Source organism: Gopherus flavomarginatus, chromosome 7 (genome assembly GCF_025201925.1).
Source record: "Gopherus flavomarginatus isolate rGopFla2 chromosome 7, rGopFla2.mat.asm, whole genome shotgun sequence".
In the NCBI taxonomy this organism is placed as follows: domain Eukaryota; kingdom Metazoa; phylum Chordata; order Testudines; family Testudinidae; genus Gopherus; species Gopherus flavomarginatus.
The window spans coordinates 83,195,495-83,214,156 of record NC_066623.1 but is presented as its reverse complement, the minus strand read 5'-3'; the positions used below and the strand labels follow the sequence as shown (position 1 = coordinate 83,214,156).

At 40.8% G+C, this 18,662-nt stretch overlaps 2 protein-coding genes across 8 annotated transcripts in view; one reads left to right on the top strand and one right to left on the bottom strand.

Moving 5' to 3' along the window:
* The window catches only part of GLMN (glomulin, FKBP associated protein), a 39,927-nt gene extending 21,467 nt beyond the window's left edge, over positions 1–18,460 (bottom strand). The window contains exons 1-10 of one of the 3 annotated variants that reach the window (XM_050962167.1): positions 18,364–18,460; positions 15,077–15,151; positions 13,376–13,501; positions 9,625–9,744; positions 8,552–8,660; positions 5,732–5,978; positions 5,059–5,161; positions 1,851–2,038; positions 1,264–1,317; positions 212–242 (exon numbers count right to left, since the gene is read on the bottom strand). In XM_050962167.1, the coding sequence (XP_050818124.1) occupies positions 212–242; positions 1,264–1,317; positions 1,851–2,038; positions 5,059–5,161; positions 5,732–5,978; positions 8,552–8,660; positions 9,625–9,744; positions 13,376–13,501; positions 15,077–15,118 (1,020 nt within the window). In that variant the 5' untranslated portion in view covers positions 15,119–15,151; positions 18,364–18,460. Of the gene's footprint in view, positions 1–211; positions 243–1,263; positions 1,318–1,850; positions 2,039–5,058; positions 5,162–5,731; positions 5,979–8,551; positions 8,661–9,624; positions 9,745–13,375; positions 13,502–15,076; positions 15,155–17,693; positions 18,240–18,325 lie in introns of those variants that run through there. The other 2 variants (XM_050962169.1, XM_050962166.1) reach the window with 2 other exon arrangements.
* RPAP2 (RNA polymerase II associated protein 2) overlaps positions 18,443–18,662 on the top strand; it is a 63,604-nt gene continuing 63,384 nt past the window's right edge. For all 5 annotated transcript variants that reach the window (XR_007775455.1, XM_050962164.1, XM_050962162.1 and 2 more), the window contains exon 1: positions 18,443–18,530. Coding sequence is in view for 4 of the 5 variants with exons in the window: in XM_050962164.1 (XP_050818121.1) it covers positions 18,464–18,530 (67 nt within the window). In the remaining variant the exon portion in view is untranslated. The remainder of the gene's footprint in view (positions 18,531–18,662) is intronic.

Sequence of the window (18,662 nt, the reverse complement as noted above, 5' to 3'; positions counted from 1 at the left end):
GAGGTCAGACGAGATGATCATAATGGTCCCTTCTGATCTTGAAGTCTATGAGTCTATGACTGGGGCTTATCTGATTAAGCCTCAAAAACTCTAAAATTGTAGTATGCAATATTACCCTCATCTTTTACAGACGAGAAATTAAGATTGGACCATAACATAGATTATGAAGAATATTCAATATTTGATTTTAAAAAAAAAAAAGGAAACTTACAAGTCCTTTAGTTAACACAGATTCTTCTGTCCTATAAGAAATTAAGAAGATTATCAGATTCAAAGTACGAATTCAAAAACGTTTTGCTGATGTTTAAGAATTAAGTAAGTAGTACAGGATCTATCTAAAAATGAGCTCAGCTACCAACAGTTCCTATTCTGCTTCCTGTCATCATTCCTTCAACTGAATTATTTAACTATATTGAGCAGAAGAGTTTGTAGATTTGACTCCTTTTGAGATCAAGAGCTGATATTTCCATTCTATATTTATGAGCATTCAAAGGCAAGATCTCAAGTCCCTCAGATGCCGTGGTATTAAAAGGAAGAAAATGGTACTTTTCCAACTGCAGAACTCAGCAAACTTTTTCCAAACATGAGTGGAAGAGACTGAATCCTAATTTACAGAGGCTGAACAGTTTAGGCCAAGTTGTAGCAAGGCATAGTGGAGTGGTGATAACCTATGAAACACTCATGCTTGTAGAGTAGTACTTGGATTTAATCTTTGTAGACTGCAGACAATAATGGGGCAAATGACTACAACACTTGAGTAGGTCTGGTGTTCTATTTATTGAGGGCCATGATACAGATGAAGATAGAATACTATCATAGAATACAGTCAAATATTTCCATGGCAACCTCACTTCATTCTCAACTGTGTAATTTAGTTACAGAAGTACTACTAAATATTCAAATTCAGAAAATTGTAATGTTTAAAATGTTCTTAGTTTCGGTTTCCATAAATAAATAAATAAAACACGGTTGTGAAATGAATACTGTAAAACATATTCAAAAATTTAAGAGCATATCACATAAAAGTTTTGTGTTTGGGACAACTTTTTACAACTCTTTGGAGGGAAGGAGCATCATCTTGTGCCGAGCCATGCCACATTAACACTCAGCTTCAAAAGAGTTTTCCCCACAATTTGAATTGTGAATTCAAAGTTTGATTTCATAAATTACTACCATAGATCAGAAATCAACCGTGGAACAATTAAGACAGACAAACAAGAAACAAATCCAGTATTTGAAACGCTAAATTTTGTAAGATCTTACCTTTTTAATAGGACCTCAATGTGTGTCATGTTGCACTGTAGAAGATATGATGGACTAAAACAGAAAAGTTATTTATAAATACAATTGCATAGACCACACAGCCTACATGTTATATAAAAATAGGCTCTGTGGAACGATATATAGGAATAGTAACTATTTCATAAAATTAAGAGTAATTTTAGGCTAAATGGATACCTTTAAAATAGATGTGTGCTAAATAGATTGTCTCCCCCCCACAACACTCCTACACTTGTTTATCACCACACTAGGTCCCAATCCTGCAAACACTTACATGCTTCATTTTAAACATATAAATAGTCCCCTGGCTCCTTCTGTGAGACAACTTGTGTCTAAAATTAAGCACACACATAAGTATCTGCAGACTTGGGGCCTAAAAGAGAAAACACCTCTGCACACATACCATCTATTACATGACAGTTGCCCTGAAATGAATGCTAATGCAACATAAAGGCTTACAAAATAATTAGTGATTAATATTAAAAAGTTTTCTTCTGCTCCTGAAAATGCCTTTAGAAAACCTCAACAAATCAGCCACAAATAATAAATGGATGGAAAATAGTTCTTACCTAAAGACCATTGGAAAACAATCAATACCAAAATACTGAACAAACACCAGATATGACAGACATGCCAAAGAATCTGCAGAATGCTTTCTATCTACATCCAAAAAATCCGGATTATCCCAGTTCTGATTTCTGCTTCCACGGTGTGAAAACAATGTTGGTAACAATTCTCTTATATCCAATAAAATGCCCTGTTTATTAAAAAGAAAAAAAAAGTCAACTACATATAGCTGCTTTATAAAAGGAAATACAGATTAAGTTTTAAATTAGGATTCACATTTTAAATGGTATATAGTAAAATCTCTACCTACTATATGTACAATCATTCCTGAAAATATTTTTTGTAATTTTATGTACACCAAAAAAAAGAAATTATTAAGGTGGCAAAGTCAAACACTCAAAGGTTAGGAAATGCCTGAATTAATATTGCCTGTGCAATCTTGATTTGGCCACCATGTCTGTATACACCAGGGGTCGGCAACCCTTCAGAAGTAGTGTGCCGAGTCTTCATTTATTCACTCTAATTTAAGGTTTCGTGTGCCAGTAATAGTTTTAATGTTTTTAGGAAGTCTCTTTCTAGAAGTCTATAATATATAACTAAACTATTGTTGTATTGAAAGTAAATAAAGTTTTTTAAAATGTTTAAGAAACTTTATTTAAATTAAATTAAAATGCAGAGCCCTCCTGGACCAGTGGTCAGGACCCAGGCAGCGTGAGTGCCACTGAAAATCAGCTTGCTTGCCGCCTTCGGCACCTGTGCCATAGGTTCCCTACCCTATACACTACGATACAGTATTTAATTACATGATCACACTCTCTTTTTTCCACTAACCTTTGCCTCATTTAGTGCACACAATGGATGATGCTCACATAATGACCAGCTATGCAGTATTTTATTTTCTCTTCATTGTTCAAAGTTCAATCCCAGACCTTATTTGCTACACAGTATTCAAACCCTGCTCTGAAGACACAGTTATTAATTTCCTTATGGGATTTTTTTATTGGGCTTATTGCCACAATATCTGAGTACTTCACAAAATTTTCAGAACACCTCTTTGACGTGAGTGAGCATTAACCCCATTTTACAGATTGGTACTGAGACATGGAAAGTAAGGTCAAAAAATCCACTATTTTGGGTGCTCACTTTGAGACATCTAAGACATGATTTTTCATACTATTGTCATTATACAGTATGTGATATGTTCAAAGCACAGCTCCCATTGAGTTCAATTGCTGCTGTGAGTGTTCAGCAGTTCTGCAAATCAGACCTCATGGTCTCAGACTGGGTATCCTGAAAATGAGGAACTTGCTACCAAATAAGGAACATGCTACCTGTACAAAGGTGGAGAGTTGGGTCCCCAGTATCATGGGAAAACTTTGAGCAGAAGCAGTGACAGAATCCAATTCTCCAAGACAGTATTCAACTGTCTTAACCATAAGACTGTCCTTTCTTTTCCTAAAATCCCCTGCCTCATTCATTACATATTTTGCAACAAATGAAGCAAAGGTTCAACACATGAAGCAGGGGTCAACACGTGAGGCAAAGTTACAAGATCTTCCTATACCAGCAGCTGTTGCCAAAAGAACTGATGTCTAACAAGCAAAACCTGACTGCTTTTTGCACAGCTATTATTGAGATAGGGCACAAGCGTACAATAACTGAATAGTTTTTTAGCTAAAATTTCACAGACAATTGAATACATTTGCACAGCTAACAGCAAATAGTCCATTAAGACTCAGTTATCTAGGACCTACACAAAGGGCAATCTCTCCTAATCAAGGTTTGGGACACTGGTTGTGTCATCTAATAAACTGGTAGTGCAATTATTTACCCTGTAGATTAGCCTCCTGAAATTTCAGTTCATAATAGAGCCCTGTGCGAGACTATTTTTAATCCCACTCCTGTCACACCCTGCAATACCCACTCATCTGCTCCCGCTATTATGGCAGAGGGTCCTGCAGAACCCATGGGATCTTGGGCCCACTGCAGGGCTCTAGGTCATAGGCCCCAGTTCAAGACATCACTTATGCTTGCGTTTAAGAACAACTGAAGTCACTGGGACTGAAGCACATGTTTAACGTTATGTTTGTGCTTAAGTGGGGGTCCTGAATAGAAAATATTCTTCACTTTATCCAAATATGATACACTTCGATTTTTAAAGTGCAGCCCTACCCAATGACATCAATTATTATAAAAAGGAAAGGGCGACAATAGATAGAGGGGCAAACTCAGTTCTTTTAAAAAGCCAAACACAGAATTGTATTAGTTTTGGACATGTACGGACCTCACCTCATTATCTCCTTTTAGAAGCCCTGATAGATTTGTACATCTATGGGGATGGGGCCAGCTGCAGAAGAGCAGACGCTGATGATAATTCAGAGAACAGCTGCCCAAAGAGATGTACCATGAGGGCTGAATTTGGTCCAAACATTTATTGCGTAACATTCTGTTGGGGTTGACCGCAAGTTACCTTGGGCTGATGTTACAGAATGGTTTGGGGGGAGCTAGTAGTGAACTGGCTTTGACCCCTTGAGCTGGCTTGCAGCCATTTAGCTGGATAAACAAGTGAAGAGATAAGGAGGGCCTAGATTGTGAAGTGTGGGAATAGAAAACAGCACTGTTTCCTGCCAGAGGCTGCTTGTGGATGAATATGCCGCCCCCCTGCCCTGGAAGGAGGTGATGATTAAAAGCAGCTATGAGAATTGCTTCAGATGAACAGTCTCACCTGTGGACCCTGGCCTTTTGGGTTCCCAGGAATTCCCCACACTGGAGCAGCGCCTCCTACGAGCCCTCAAGAACAAGGTAGGAGGCTCCAGGACTGTCCATAGCAGAAGGGGCGTAAGCATTGATGCTTGCTTGCTGGAAAGCAGATATTTAGTAATGCGTGAAGGTTGGAAGGCTTATTATACTTTGGCAATAAAACCGGTTATACTTATGCACCTGGCATGGCTTGACTGGGGGTATTTGACCCCCACTCTTGGGACCAACACATTCAGAGTTTTTTTTACTTTCGAAGCCAAGTTTTGTTTACCCTAAGGATCTGATATTGTTCCAAGACTTTACCTTCATCAGCACTATCTTACAGAATCCCAAAAAGCATCTTACTAACCAAATCAAGAAGCCAACTGATTTCTCTGACTGATTATAGTGAACACTGAATTATAATGACTGATTTTGCAAGTCACTATAATTCATTTTAACTGCACTTACTAGAATTTCAGCTGCAAAATGCCTTAAGGGATCTTCTTCAATGTCTTCATGCAGCTGATCAAGCTGTGCTATTAATAAGGGGTATTTCAAGCTTTTCAAACAACTGAAAGAAAAGAAGATAACTATAATTAGAACGTTTTAACAAAAATGCCACCAAACCACCAATACAGAATATAATGACATTGTCTCCAGGGGGTCTGAAACTGTCATGCCCCTTACCCCTGCTGCTGCTCATAATGGATCCAAGGGGAGTCTCCAAACTCAGTGACTGACTCTGCTTCCTGTTTTTCATCCCTATACTCTTATGGATGGGGGCACTGCTTGGATCCTGATGCCCCCAAAGAGGGATGTTCCTCATTCTGGTGTAAATGCAAGGAAGTAGGGGCCATTTACTCGGCTTCCCACCTCCTATACAGGTACTCTTCTACCACCTGCCAGTCAGGAGGGGAATGAGCGTTGCCCTTCCTCTTATAGTTCACAAATATGGAAGGATTTGTTTTTTTTAAAACACATTAGTTAAACAGTTTATTTGATAAACTATAAAATATCAACAGTGTATTCACTGCTGGTGCATGAAATTTTGATTGCTCATTTTATTTACATTATTTTCATTGCTCATTCATTCATTCGTTACATTCATTACACAAGCACTAAGCAGAAATAAGATACCTACAATTTTAGCAATTCTTCTTTGAGCTCTTCGTCATCATTTTCTGTTGAGGCTTCCATATTTTTAACAACTTCATCGACAAAAGGTTTAGCAAAATCCACTACTGCATTGCAACACCGACAGAGGCCAAGTTTATCTTCTCGAATTTGTTCTCTTGTGTAAGGTACAGGCAGAAGAGAAAGTTGGTTTAAAATGGTAGACAAAGATAAACCCACTGAGTATGACTTCTTGCTTTGAAGTTTCAATAGAACTGAAATAAAAAGGAAGTGTTGTTAAACATCTAGTTATCTACTGTTTTCCCCCACAAGTGATGTTAGAGAGGTGGAACATCTTAATTTCTTCTGATTTATAATACAAAAGCTTTTTCTTGCCATAGTAGATTCAGTGTTTGAGAAAAAGCAAAAAATAAGATCTGTACTGAGTTAGGTGACTGTACTGAACAGCCTTTGGTTTAAAAAAAAAGCAACAACCAAACCTGAAATACTATGAACAAGTGCATAGACACCAGGATTCTGCACCTGTTAGTTTTGGGATGTTATAACTACCAGCACCATAGGGTTGAGTATTGCAAAGAAATATCACAGCAGCATCCCATGCATTTTAATAAACAACAAATCCTGCCTCTGTAAAGTGGAGGTAAATATTGAAAATTTTTCTCTTCTACCACTGGCCCAAAGAGGCAAACCCTTTCTAGCCCTGAAAACATCTGTACTACCGAAGTGTTTCTAACTATGGCAGAACAGGAGACTATACCAAATGTCTGCTGAAATCTAGTCCCTTTGCACTACACGAGGACTGTTCTAATCTATGCCAGAGCCAGTGTAGCACTGGCCCCAAAATCAATGTCCACGACTAGCTTTTTTACAGACTCCTTCCTCATTTCAGCTGCACTTGGTGACACTGGTCCACATGTTATACCAGTTATGTTAGACCAGTAAAAACCAGCAGGATCTTATTAAAGGGGACAAGACAAAGATGCCACATTTATTATGATAACAATTTGATTTATGACTAATAACTAACATCTTAATTCTTATACACACACATTAAACCTAATAACTATACACACACACACACACACACACACACACACACATACACACACACACACACCCATCAGATGTTCTGCAGCTGCTGCATAGTTACCAGTCCTGAAGATAGCTTAAGTTCATAGCTCCATTTTGTAGCTTGGGTTCGTAGCTTGTGGCGGCTAACTGGCCAGGAAAGCCAGGCACAAGGACAAGCTGGATCTCTGTTGGGCAGGCACTGATGTCCTTCCATGTTGGCAGCAGAATGTTACCCAGAGTCTCTCATCTCACCCTTCTTTTTTACAAGCTTTTAGTTTGGATTCAAAGTCTATAGGTCTTGCTGTGTCACGCTGCCTCTGGGTTTAGATTGATCACCCATCAATTGCAGGCGTGACTTTCAGCCTTGAACCTGGCTTTGATCTTCCTTCTGTTGTCCTTTTCTTTTTAGGGTGGATGCTTCTTACTTTGTTTAGGGCTGTTGTCTAGGTCTTCAGCCGTTGGTATTTGAACTTTATCTCATCAGGACAGGCTGGGGCTGGAGGTTGATTCAGTCATCCATACATACCTCATTCACACATCTAAACTAAACTAATAAGATTACAGCAGGGTTTGCAAAAATGAAGGCTGGAGGAAGCTTTTACAAAATGGAGTGAGTGTTTTAAAATGGGATTTGAATTACAATATGGAACAGAAATTACAGTGTAGGCAAGTGTAGTGAATGGTGAACAGAAGTTACATTAATAAAGTGAACAATTAAAAACAATTTCATTTATCAGTTCTACACACAGTCCACAGACTTTTAACAGAAGACATCGTTCTAATTACTAAAACATTCCCCTTACATTCCAACATAATTTTAGTGGCCTGTATCTCGTGAATCACTAAAGTTAGGCTTGGTCTACACTTAAAAACATATACCAGTATAACTATATTGGTCAGGGGTGTGAAAAAAGACAAACACATGCTAAGTGACAAAGCTATGCTGACAAAATCTCTAGAAGATTTAACACCGTTCAGGGAGGCAGTATTCCCATACCAGCACAAAAACCCCTTCTGTTGGTATATGCTGCATCTTCAGAGGACATTCGTTTGAAAGAAACATTGATTTTAAACTCTAGTGGGTCTCAAGAGAGCAGCCACTAATAATACATCAGAACTGAAATGAAAAGCAAACTAATGAATAAAAAAATGTTATCAGATTGATGTCATTTTCAGATCAGATATATTTTAACTTCTGCAGGCTAAAATGTAATGCTTTACAACACTAGAAAAAATGCATTCACAGCTAGTGTTTCCAGTGGTGAGAGGTGTTACATTCTGGCCTTCAAGCTCACAGGTATTTTTTTAGGCAAATATGCAGTTTCTGATTTTCATTGATATGCAGGAATTGGTTAACTTTCAATACCAATAAAGGGCAAGTGAATAAAAAGTCATAGATACAGATGACTGTTTCAGGAGGAGGAGGATGGCAACACACAAAAGGTATAAAGATTTTTAGTACCGGTAATAGTTAAGTATTGCGTTTCAGCAGATGCCAGTTCGAAATATTCTGCTTTTAAACCATTTGTTGTGTCCTCAGGCACTCTTAAAACAGGTCTCAATAAGTACTGAAATTATACTTCATGTGCTCCCCAAGAATGTTAGGTGTTCTACAGCACTAGTTTAAATACAAAGTAATAAAACTATCAGCGGAGAAATGTTCCAAATCTTTTTCAACAGCAGATAAACTAATGCACTAAACTGGAGTAGGAAAGAGTTTGTTTAAGTGTACATCAGCTAGGAAAGTGTTCATTACCTGTCTGCAGAGGCTGAAGCAAGAGCAGAATAGTATGAGATATCTGTTCCCCAGAGGTCTGCTCAATCTGCTCAAGTAAACCCAATAAAAGTTCCTTTGGATTACATAGCTGCAAGAAAGGATCAAATCAGTGTACTGTTGTTTATCTCTAAAGTAATACATTAAGTACCTTTACAATAATAAACATACTTCCAACCTGTAACAGTTTTTGCATGGCAATGACAGAAGATGCAAAACATCCAGGACACTATTGTTACAAAAACCCAAAACCTAAAAACCACAAAAAGCTCATGCTTTCTTTAAAATAGCAGTTTTCAACAATTTTTAGTTGTGTTTCCCCCTTTGTGTTACAATTTTTGGACATGCCCCCCCTCCCCAATACCTGCTCCTCCCTCCTTGGGGTTTCAGGGTGTGGGAAGGAGTGTGCCTCCATCTCTGGGGATGGAGCTAGTGCTGGGCATGAAGGTGTCAACATTGACTGGGTGGCCGGCTGAGGGGAGTCGGGGATGGAGGTAGAGCTCCCTCTCCAAACCTCCCGGCATGGGGCTGGCCCGAGCCCCCCTGAACATTCCTTTGCACCCTTCTAAGGGGGCACGCCTCACAGTTTGGAAACTTCTGCTTTAAAATATGCATTTAGAATAAAGCTACATGTAAGGATATTTAGATTGCTATGGTCAAATAACATTTTATTCTACTTTGATATGAGACCACTTTAACTGGCAGAGGTAAAAGAAAAAGTTCAGCATGTATGCTACTGTTTGAAGTAAATACAAAATGACACGTTTTCACTCAGTCTTATAGATCACTTGTCTGCCTGCGCTCTTCCACATTTATATTGCTGTCAAAGGTTCACCAAGAGACAACAAATACCAGGATTTTAATACCATTAAACAACATCCAGTCCAGCATGGAAAATCCATCATTCACTGAAAGGAAATTTTTTGATTCAAGTTAAGTTTTACAGAACAAACACTGTAACAATAAGAGACTTAATAATATATTATAGGTATGTATAATGTATAATAATTATATGAGATTCGCCTTTATTAAGACTACATGGTTCAACAACATACCTGCACCAACTGATCTAGTATTTTCAGACAATGTTCTCTCTTCTCATCTTCCTGCTTATAACTCAAAATACATCTAACAAGAGGACAAACAAGATTCCAACCCATACTCTTGACAATAACCTGTAAATCAGATTTACAGAGAAAACAGGCCAAAATTTAGCGGATTTAAAATACAACCCTAAATGAATACATATATACATAAAAAAGAATCAATAGATTATGGATGACAAACAGATGAATGATGGATGACATCAAGAAGGCTGAGGCATTTAATGCCTAGTTTACTTCAGTTTTCACTAAAAAAGTTAATTGTGACCAGATGCTTAATACAATTAATATTAATAAGGGGAAAGGAACGCAAGTCAGAATAGGGAAAGAACAGGTTAAACAATTTTTAGATATGTTGAATGTATTCAAGTTGGCAGGGCCTGATGAAATTGATCCTAGGGTACTTAAGGAACTAGCTGAAGCAATCTCTGCAATTAGCAATTATCTTCAAGAACTCACGAAGGATGGGTGAGGTCTCAGACAACTAGGGAAGGGCAAACATGGTATTTATCTTTTAAAAAGGGAACAAAGAGGACCCATGGAACTATAGACCAGTCTGCTTAATTAAACTTGGTAAAATCCTAGAACAAATTATTAAACAATTAATTTGTAAGCACCTATAGGTCAATAAAGTAATAGCTAACATGGATGGGTTAAGAACAAATCATGCCAAATCAACCTAATTTCCTTCTCTGACAGAGTTACTGGAATAATGCATGGGGGAAAGGCGTAGATGTGACATATCTTGATTTTAGTTCAGCTTATGATACAGTCCCACATGACAATCTCATAAGTAAGGTTGTGAGTTTGTCACAGAAGTCACGGATTCTGTGACTTTCTGGGACCTCCATGACTTCTGCAGACGGCAGGTGTGACTGACCCCAGGGCTGCTGGTCGGTCCCGGGACCAGCACACCCCCACCCCACACAGTGGTGGTCCTGGGCTGTACCTCCAAAGTGGCTGCAGTTCTGGGCTGCCCCCCGCCAGCAGCAACTGTGGTGGTCCTGGGCGGCCCCTTGCCAGCAGCGACGGCAGCAGGGCTGTCCCCCGCTAACAGCTGTACTGGGTGTCCCAGAGCCCCCCCCCCAGCACCAGTGAGCACCCCAGAGCCTCCCCCACCCCACACCAGAAGATGCCCCAGAGGCCCCCCCCTCCGGAGCAGGAGCTGTGCCCCCAGAGCTCACCAGAACACCAAGGATTTAGTCAGGGGTATATAGTACAAGTAACAGACAGGTCATGGGGCCAGGAATTTTTCTTTATTGCCCGTGACCTGTCCATAACTTTTACTAAAAAATACACATGACTAAATCTTAGCCTTACTCATAAGCAAACTAGGGAAATGTGGATCTAGATGAAATTATTATAAGATGGGTGCATAACTGTTTGAAAAACCATACTCAAAAGAATTCACTGTGCAATGGTTCATTGTCATACTGGGAAGAAGTAACTAGAGGGGTCCTGCAGGTGTCTCTCCTGGTATTATTGAATGTTTTCATTAATTACTTGGATAATGGAGTGGAAAGCATGCTTATACAATCTGCAGACAACACCAAGATGGAGGGGATTGCAAGCACTTTGGAGGAAAGGATTAGAATTCAAAATGACCTTGACAAATTGGAGAATTGGTCTAAAATCAGTAAAATGAAATTCAGTAAAGACAAGTGCATATATATATACTTAGGAATGAAAAAATCAGATGTACAACTACAAATGGGGAATAACTGGCTGGGTGGTAGTACTGCTGCAAAGAATCTGGGCGTTATAGTGGATCACAAATTGAATATGAATCAACAATATGATGCAGTTGCAAAAAAGGATAACAACATTCTGGGATCTACTAACAGGAGGGTAGAATGTAAGATGCAGGAGGTAACTGTCCTGCTATGCTTGGCACAAGTGAGGCCTTAGCTGGTGTAGTGTGTCCAGTTCTGGGCACCACACTTTAAGAAAAATGTGGAGGAAGTGGAGAGAGTCCAGAGGAGACAGAAATAAATGACCAAAAATTTAGAAAACCTAATCTATGAGGACAAGTTAAAAAAACTGACCATGTTTAGGTTTGAGGAAAAAAAACTGAGGGGAGACTTGACAATAGTTAAGGGCTATTATACAGAGGACAGAGAGCAATTGTTCTCCATATCCACAGAAGATAGGCTAAGAAGTAGTCAGATTAATCTGCCATAAAGGAGATTTAGATTCGATACTAGGAAAAATGTTCTAACTATAAAGATAGTTCCAGAGGAGGGTGTGGAATCCTTGTAATTGAAGATTCTTAAGACAAGGTAAGGCAAACACCTGTCAGGGATGGTCAAGGTATATTTGTCCTAACTCTATGCTGGAGGCTTACCTAGATAACCTCTCAAGGACCCCTCCAACCTTGTATATCTATAATTCTATGATCACTGCTGGTTGTAACATACCATAGTAATTAACCTGAATACAAAGTTTAGCATTACAACGTTCTGTTCTGGGCATCTGTTATGCTCTCCTTCTTCCTTCCCTATTTGACAGAATGGATGCATATTCTGAAGAGCACTCTCCAAAATATACACTGAATGTTTTTTCTCTTCTGTCAATATAAACTTAAGCATTTCCAGGTGTGTATGTGAATGTGCTTTTCAAATAGGGATAGGCAGTGTTCTCACTCTTTTATTGGATGATAGTAGCAAAATTCCAGGCAAAAATTAGAGAGAATACACTATTTGAGGAAGGAGGTAAACTGTTCTTTTCAGGTTTTAAATCTTGACCCTAAAATTCAGTGGGGTACACCAGACTACCTTCCATCTTTCCATGAAGTGGGACAATATTATTGCATCCTTCATCATCTTTTCTGACTTCCTATCTATCTCTGAATCCCACATAAGTATACTGTCCCAGTTTCCCAAACTGGTCATATATTTCTCTGAACTTTCATTCTGTTACTTCCTGTCTGCTCATTTTCTTCTTAAAATCTTGGCCAATTTTAGTCCATCCACCTGGAATTCTCTCCACCCCAACAGAGAGTCACTATCACTTTCCCTGTTTAAATTTTGCCTTAAAATCTCTCTTTTCTCTTCTGTTTATCTCACTGGAAAAGATTAATGAAAGGGTTTGTTAAGGAGACACTGTGCCTCATATCCTTGTTTAAAACTAAATAGTACACTGTTCAGGAGGTAATATATACAAAGTTGGCTTAAGCCACTTCTTCCACTCTTTCTATCCTGGACCAGTTGTGCAGCAACCTGGCTTCCCAACATAAGGCAATGCAGCCTGAGAGCTGCTCTAAGATGCTCCAGCTAACAACAGCTCTAAAGGGCTGATCTAGGAGTCAAGAATTACTGTAGTACAAGGAAGCCCCTGCTTCCTACACTGACAGCCTGGAGTGATCAAATGTAGGAGCCACCAGCATGCCTGTATGACGTGAAAGGATCCGCCTACTCTGGGGTGACCTCTTCTGGTTGGCTATGTTTGGTTCACGTCCAGTAACTGTTGCCAAAACAGCTTCACAGAAAGAAGAATCTGGGTCTATACAGACTCTATGTCTGTCAGCATATACCTGGTACAGTGCCCTGAAATTGTACATCCTTGTGGGTACTATATGGTATAGGTGGCTTACAAACATGCTAAGAATAAAACTCTCAAGCAATGTATAAACAGCTGGAATATGCAAAATTTAACCTATTTACCTTTGTGTTTAAAATACACACAGTTGCAGATTTAAACATACCTTATTTTTCTCATTTTGAATTACTTCTAATACTTCTGCTGCATAACCTTCTTCTAAGCACTTCTGGCCTGCTACTTGAAAAAGATTAAAATCTTCTCCTTTGAAATCTTCTTCTTCTAGGATTTGCTACAATGAAAATTTATCTTTAACTTTATATTTATATAATGTAAATCACAAACCAACCCAAATTTGAGTTTAAATACAATTTATTGTAGCTGTAGTTTAGTTTTCACTATACCTATGATTCATCATTTATACACTAGAATACTCCTTAGGGAACGCTGCACCAAAAAGTTAAAAATTCTGCACCAAAAAATTATAAATTCTGCAAAATTCATTTGTCTAAATAACACATTATAATCACACCATTTTCAATTATATATTAATACTTTTAAATAAATTACCAAAATAATTGAAAATGGTGTGATTATATTATTATTGTGTTTCTGTGTTATTTTGACAAATAAAATATGCAGAACTTTGCAGAATTTTAAAAAACAAATATTTTTGTATCAGAATTCCTTCAAGAGTACCAGCATTCTGTGTTGCGCAATCTGGGTGCGGGCAGCTCGGTGGGGGTAAACCTGGATGCATGGGGGCTTGGTGCCAGATTCTGGGTACAGGGCGAATGGGACTCTGCAGGGGAGTCCAGGTGAAGGTGGTTAGGGCTCAATGTTTAGGGGAGTAGGGCTTGGTGGGGTGGAGGGTCAGGATGCAGCTGGTTGGGGCACAATGGGGTGAGGGTTTGGGTGTGGGTTGCTCCTCATACAGGGGGTCAGGCTTGGCAGGGTGGGAGTTCGGTGGGTGGGCCTCAATGGGGGAGTTCCAGGTGCATGAATGGGGGGAGGGGTCTCTGAACAGGGACCCTGTCCACCCAATCCCGTGTATCCGGAGCCCCCACACACACTCAACACCCCCCACCCTCTGCGATGCCTCACCACCTCACACCCAGAACCCCCACCCAGACTCCCCATCTCTCGCAATGCAGAGCTTCCTGCAGCCAGTGGAAATTTCTGGGTGTTGATCTGACCCAGTCTTGGGTGTTCTCATAGGGAAGAGGGAGGGGGAACTCCATCTCCATCCTCCTCCTCCTCCCCCCCCCGGTAGCTGGGACTAACGTCCCTGGGTGGCAAGGGCATCCCCAGACCCCACTCACCCACAGCGATTTACCTCTCCCCAGCTGCTTGAACAGATGCATCTGAGCAGCCGTGCAGGGTGTGTGTGAGGCGTGGTGTGTGTTTGTGAGACTGAGCACTGGTGGAGCTTCTCTTGGCTTGATAACAGATAACAGAAACCATTTTCTGCAACGAGGCAAAGAGAATCTGCCGGGGGGTGTGTGTGGCATTTTTCTATTGTGGCACACAATTCCCCAAGGAGTAAAACAGATACTAATAACTACTATAGAACACGTCAGTCTCTCAATAACACATTCCCTGATCTGAGATTACACCAAGTCTTTTGGAGAGGCACATTTTCTTCTACATGCTCCTGCCTATTGTCCAAGAGGCAAGGGGTCAGATGCTAGTAGCAGTCCTAGGACAATAACCAGGGAGCAGACCATGGAAACTAAACCTGCATGGTCATGAAGCGCGCTATCAAAAGCTCCCCTGCTTTTTTATGTAAATATAGTATACACACAGATGTAGGCAATGCCAGTTTCTACAGCTTTTAGTATCTTTTTACAAAAAGGAAGTTACTTACGCATCTTTGTATAATGGCTTGAAGTTCCTCAGTTGCCGTCATATCCTGACTTTGTTCTTCTGACACTGAAAAACTCTGTCATAAATTAGAGTACAGTACTGAGTCACATATTGTTATAACATTATATTCAATATTACTGGATTTAAGATGGAGATTAAAAAAAAAATCACATTTTAGCAAGTCCCAACTGGTAAAACAGCTAACAGATGGAGAAATGAGAAAGATCGGTCATTGCTGGGAGAAGTTAAGAAGAGAAAAGAGTTCAGAAATGCAGGGTGTTCTTTCATTCCACCACCTCCTGTGCATGCAGGCACTGCTATTCCTTGTTTACAGGAGACAAGAAAGAGCATGCATACTGTATCTAGAGAGAGGAATTGTCCAACTATTAACAGAAAGTCCATTGCACAAGGATCAATTCCTTTACTGTCTTTGTGGAACAAAAATGAAACAGATGTGATGTGACACAATCAATAGGTTGTATAGGTTACAGATTCAGAATATCATAGCTATAGAATCAGTTTTTGAGAAATAAGGTTTTGCGAGGCAGTTGGGGCATCCTAAAACTTCAATGTTGCAATTGGGGATAAATGATTCGCTGTTGAAGAAAATAATCGTCATATATAGTCTATATAGTTTATTTGCTCTATGATTGGAATGTAGGATATTGTTTCTTTTTACTGTCTAGACATTTTTATTAAATCAAAGCTCCATCACTGCTAAATTTAATCCAGAGGTATATCTTGTCATTTAGGTGTTTGTATCTTTACACCTACTAATGAATTTTAAGAGAGCCTGACCGACACAAAGGGCTAGACACTCTGCTAGCCTTTCACCTGTAGAGGGAGACTGGCTCAAATCGTTCCCATTGAAGGCAATAAGACTACTCACATGCATAAAATTAAGCACATCCTTAAATCTCTACATAATCAGGATCACCGCCTAATGCCTACTGGACACTTGTACATCTCACATGTTTATTTAATAGTAAAAAAAAAAAAAAAAAGCCTAAGGATTTGTTATGCCTACATTTGGGCATGCAAGCACTATGTCTGCACATACATCCAGTGATTTTGTATACAAATGGCGAGTTTAGTGCCTAAATACCCATCTGAAATATGTAATCTTGATATTTATGCAACATACACAGGTGCACAATTGTACACACATTTTTATATACTGTCCTCATGCATTCAATTTCATTCATCTCAGATAATATATTTAAATAACTACCATACATTAATCTGGTCCATAAAATGAACAGCATTAAGTCAAATTGTACTAAAAGCATCCAAACTTGGATTTAGATTACGACAAGAATAAATGTGATAGACTAATTTACTTTTCACTATATTGATAGTCTACTTACATTTTATTTCACTGTGTTCCAACACTGAACCTAGACTTGTCAGTTTCACTTTGCAGTTTTCATTTTCCCATAAGTGCTGGAACTGGGGGTGCTGCCACACCCCCTGTTTTGAAGCAATTTCCGTTATATACAGAGTTTAGTTTGGTTCAGTGGCTCTTAGCATCCCCCCTATAAAAACTGTTCCAGCATTAGGGTTGCCAATTTTGGTTGGATGTATTCCTGGAGGTCTCATCACACCACAATCTTTAATTAAACCTTAATCTTTCATTCCTGGAGAGTCCAGGCCAATCCTGGAGGGCTGACAACTCAATCCAGCATCCCTGCATTGCACTAGCATGTGCTGTTGTGTTTGGGTTCACAACACTGCAAAAGCAATGGTGACATTCCCCCAGAACTATTTTAATGTGTTTTAAAAAAAATGTATAGTCCCTATTTGGGGCCCAAAGTAACTTGACAACATCAATAAGGCCCAAAACATGCACTGAGCTCTGTGGTGGTGTAGTGGTGTACTGACTCAGGGCTCACTGCAGGATTGGGGCCTAAGTGATTTATCCAGTTGTCAGTGATACCTTATTCTTTTCCCTGACTTCAGTAGGAGCTTGACAGGTCCCTAAGTCATTATGAAAAATTACATATTAGCTATACTTGACAAACTCCCTTCACTCATTTATAATATTTTATTTTTCACTCATTTTGATTTCAGACTTGACACACATGCTCTCCATAAGAACAGTCATACTGGGTCAGATCAATGGTCCACCTAGCCCAGTATCCTGTCTTCCAACAGTGACCAATGCCAGGTGCTTAAAAGGAAATGAGCAGAACAAGGCAATTATTCATCCCCTGTCATCCACTCCCACAGCAGCCAGAGACTAGACACCCATAGCATGGGATTGTAACCCTGATCATCTTGGTTAAGAGCCATTGATGGACCTATCCTGCATGAATTTATTTCATTCTTTTTTTAATGTAGTTATGGTTTTGGCCTTCACACCCCACCCCCCACCCCACATCCCCTGTATTTCCAATACACAGAGGTCTAGTACAGGCTCTGTTCTGAACTTTAAATTGAAAGCTATTTGAGTTATTTAACTTTTCCCCCCACTCCCCAAATGGCTAACTCCAAACACTCCCAAGGAATTTCACTGGATTTTGGGGGTTACTTAAACGATCCAAACACCAATGAAAAATGCAACTCAGTGAAGAAATTTATTCCACACAGCTTTACGTGCCTAAAAAGGATTAAAGCACCTGGCATCCTCCATACACTTTGGGACCCTGACACAGCAGCATCCGCATAGCCGGTAGCCACACTTTGGGTCTGGAGAGGATGGGCTGTATCACCTGTATGGGAGCTTCTTGGACAAAGTTCAGCACAGTAGGTGGGATTATAACCCATGCACTGAGTCACACCAGACACTGCACAATACCCCTCGGCCTAAAGACAACCGGTGTCTCTTAAAGCAAATCAATAAGCAGATCGCCGCCCCCGCCAGGGGGCATCGCACTGAAGGAAGAGAAAGAGGGAGACCGTATGGGTGGCTCACAGCAAAATCCTTCAGCCAGAGGCGGAGGCTGTAAACAGGCCTGCGAGCGCCAGTCCGCCAACAACGGAGGCGGGCGGCTGGGTCGTTAGGGGGAGTCTCCTCATCCGGCCCCTCCGACGCGGCTCTCGGGGACACGTCTGGGGAGCTTCCCCGAGAGAGACTCGGCTCGGCTCGGCTCGGGGGGCAGATCCGGTATCCCATGACGAGAACGTGCCGGGAGCGGAATAAGGGGCCCTCCGCCAGGGGGCTAAAGCCCGCAGCAGCAGCTCCCCGGCAAGGCTCAGGGCCGCTTCCCCCGGCAGCGCGAAGCGTCCTACTCCCCAGCCCCCTCCCCTGGCGGCCGGGGCAAGGACTGCGCGGCTCCTGCCTCCTACCTAACGTGCCTCTGCAGGGGCCGCTCCGGATCGAGCCGCGTGTGCGCAGCCTCAGGCTCCGCCTGCCGCGGCTGGTGTGAGAGGTCACGCGGGGCGGGAGATGATGGCGGCGGCGGCGGAGCGGCCGCGGGGCGGTGTGAAGGCGAGATCCAGCCGGAGACGCGCAGGTAGGATTAGAACAACACAGTCTTCCCCTCCCCCCCGCTTCCCGGCCTCGTGGCCTCGTCCTCCCCACCCCCGTCCCGCCTCAGCGCAGGGGACTGACCCAATCCGTCCTAGCGGAGGGGTGTGTATGTTAG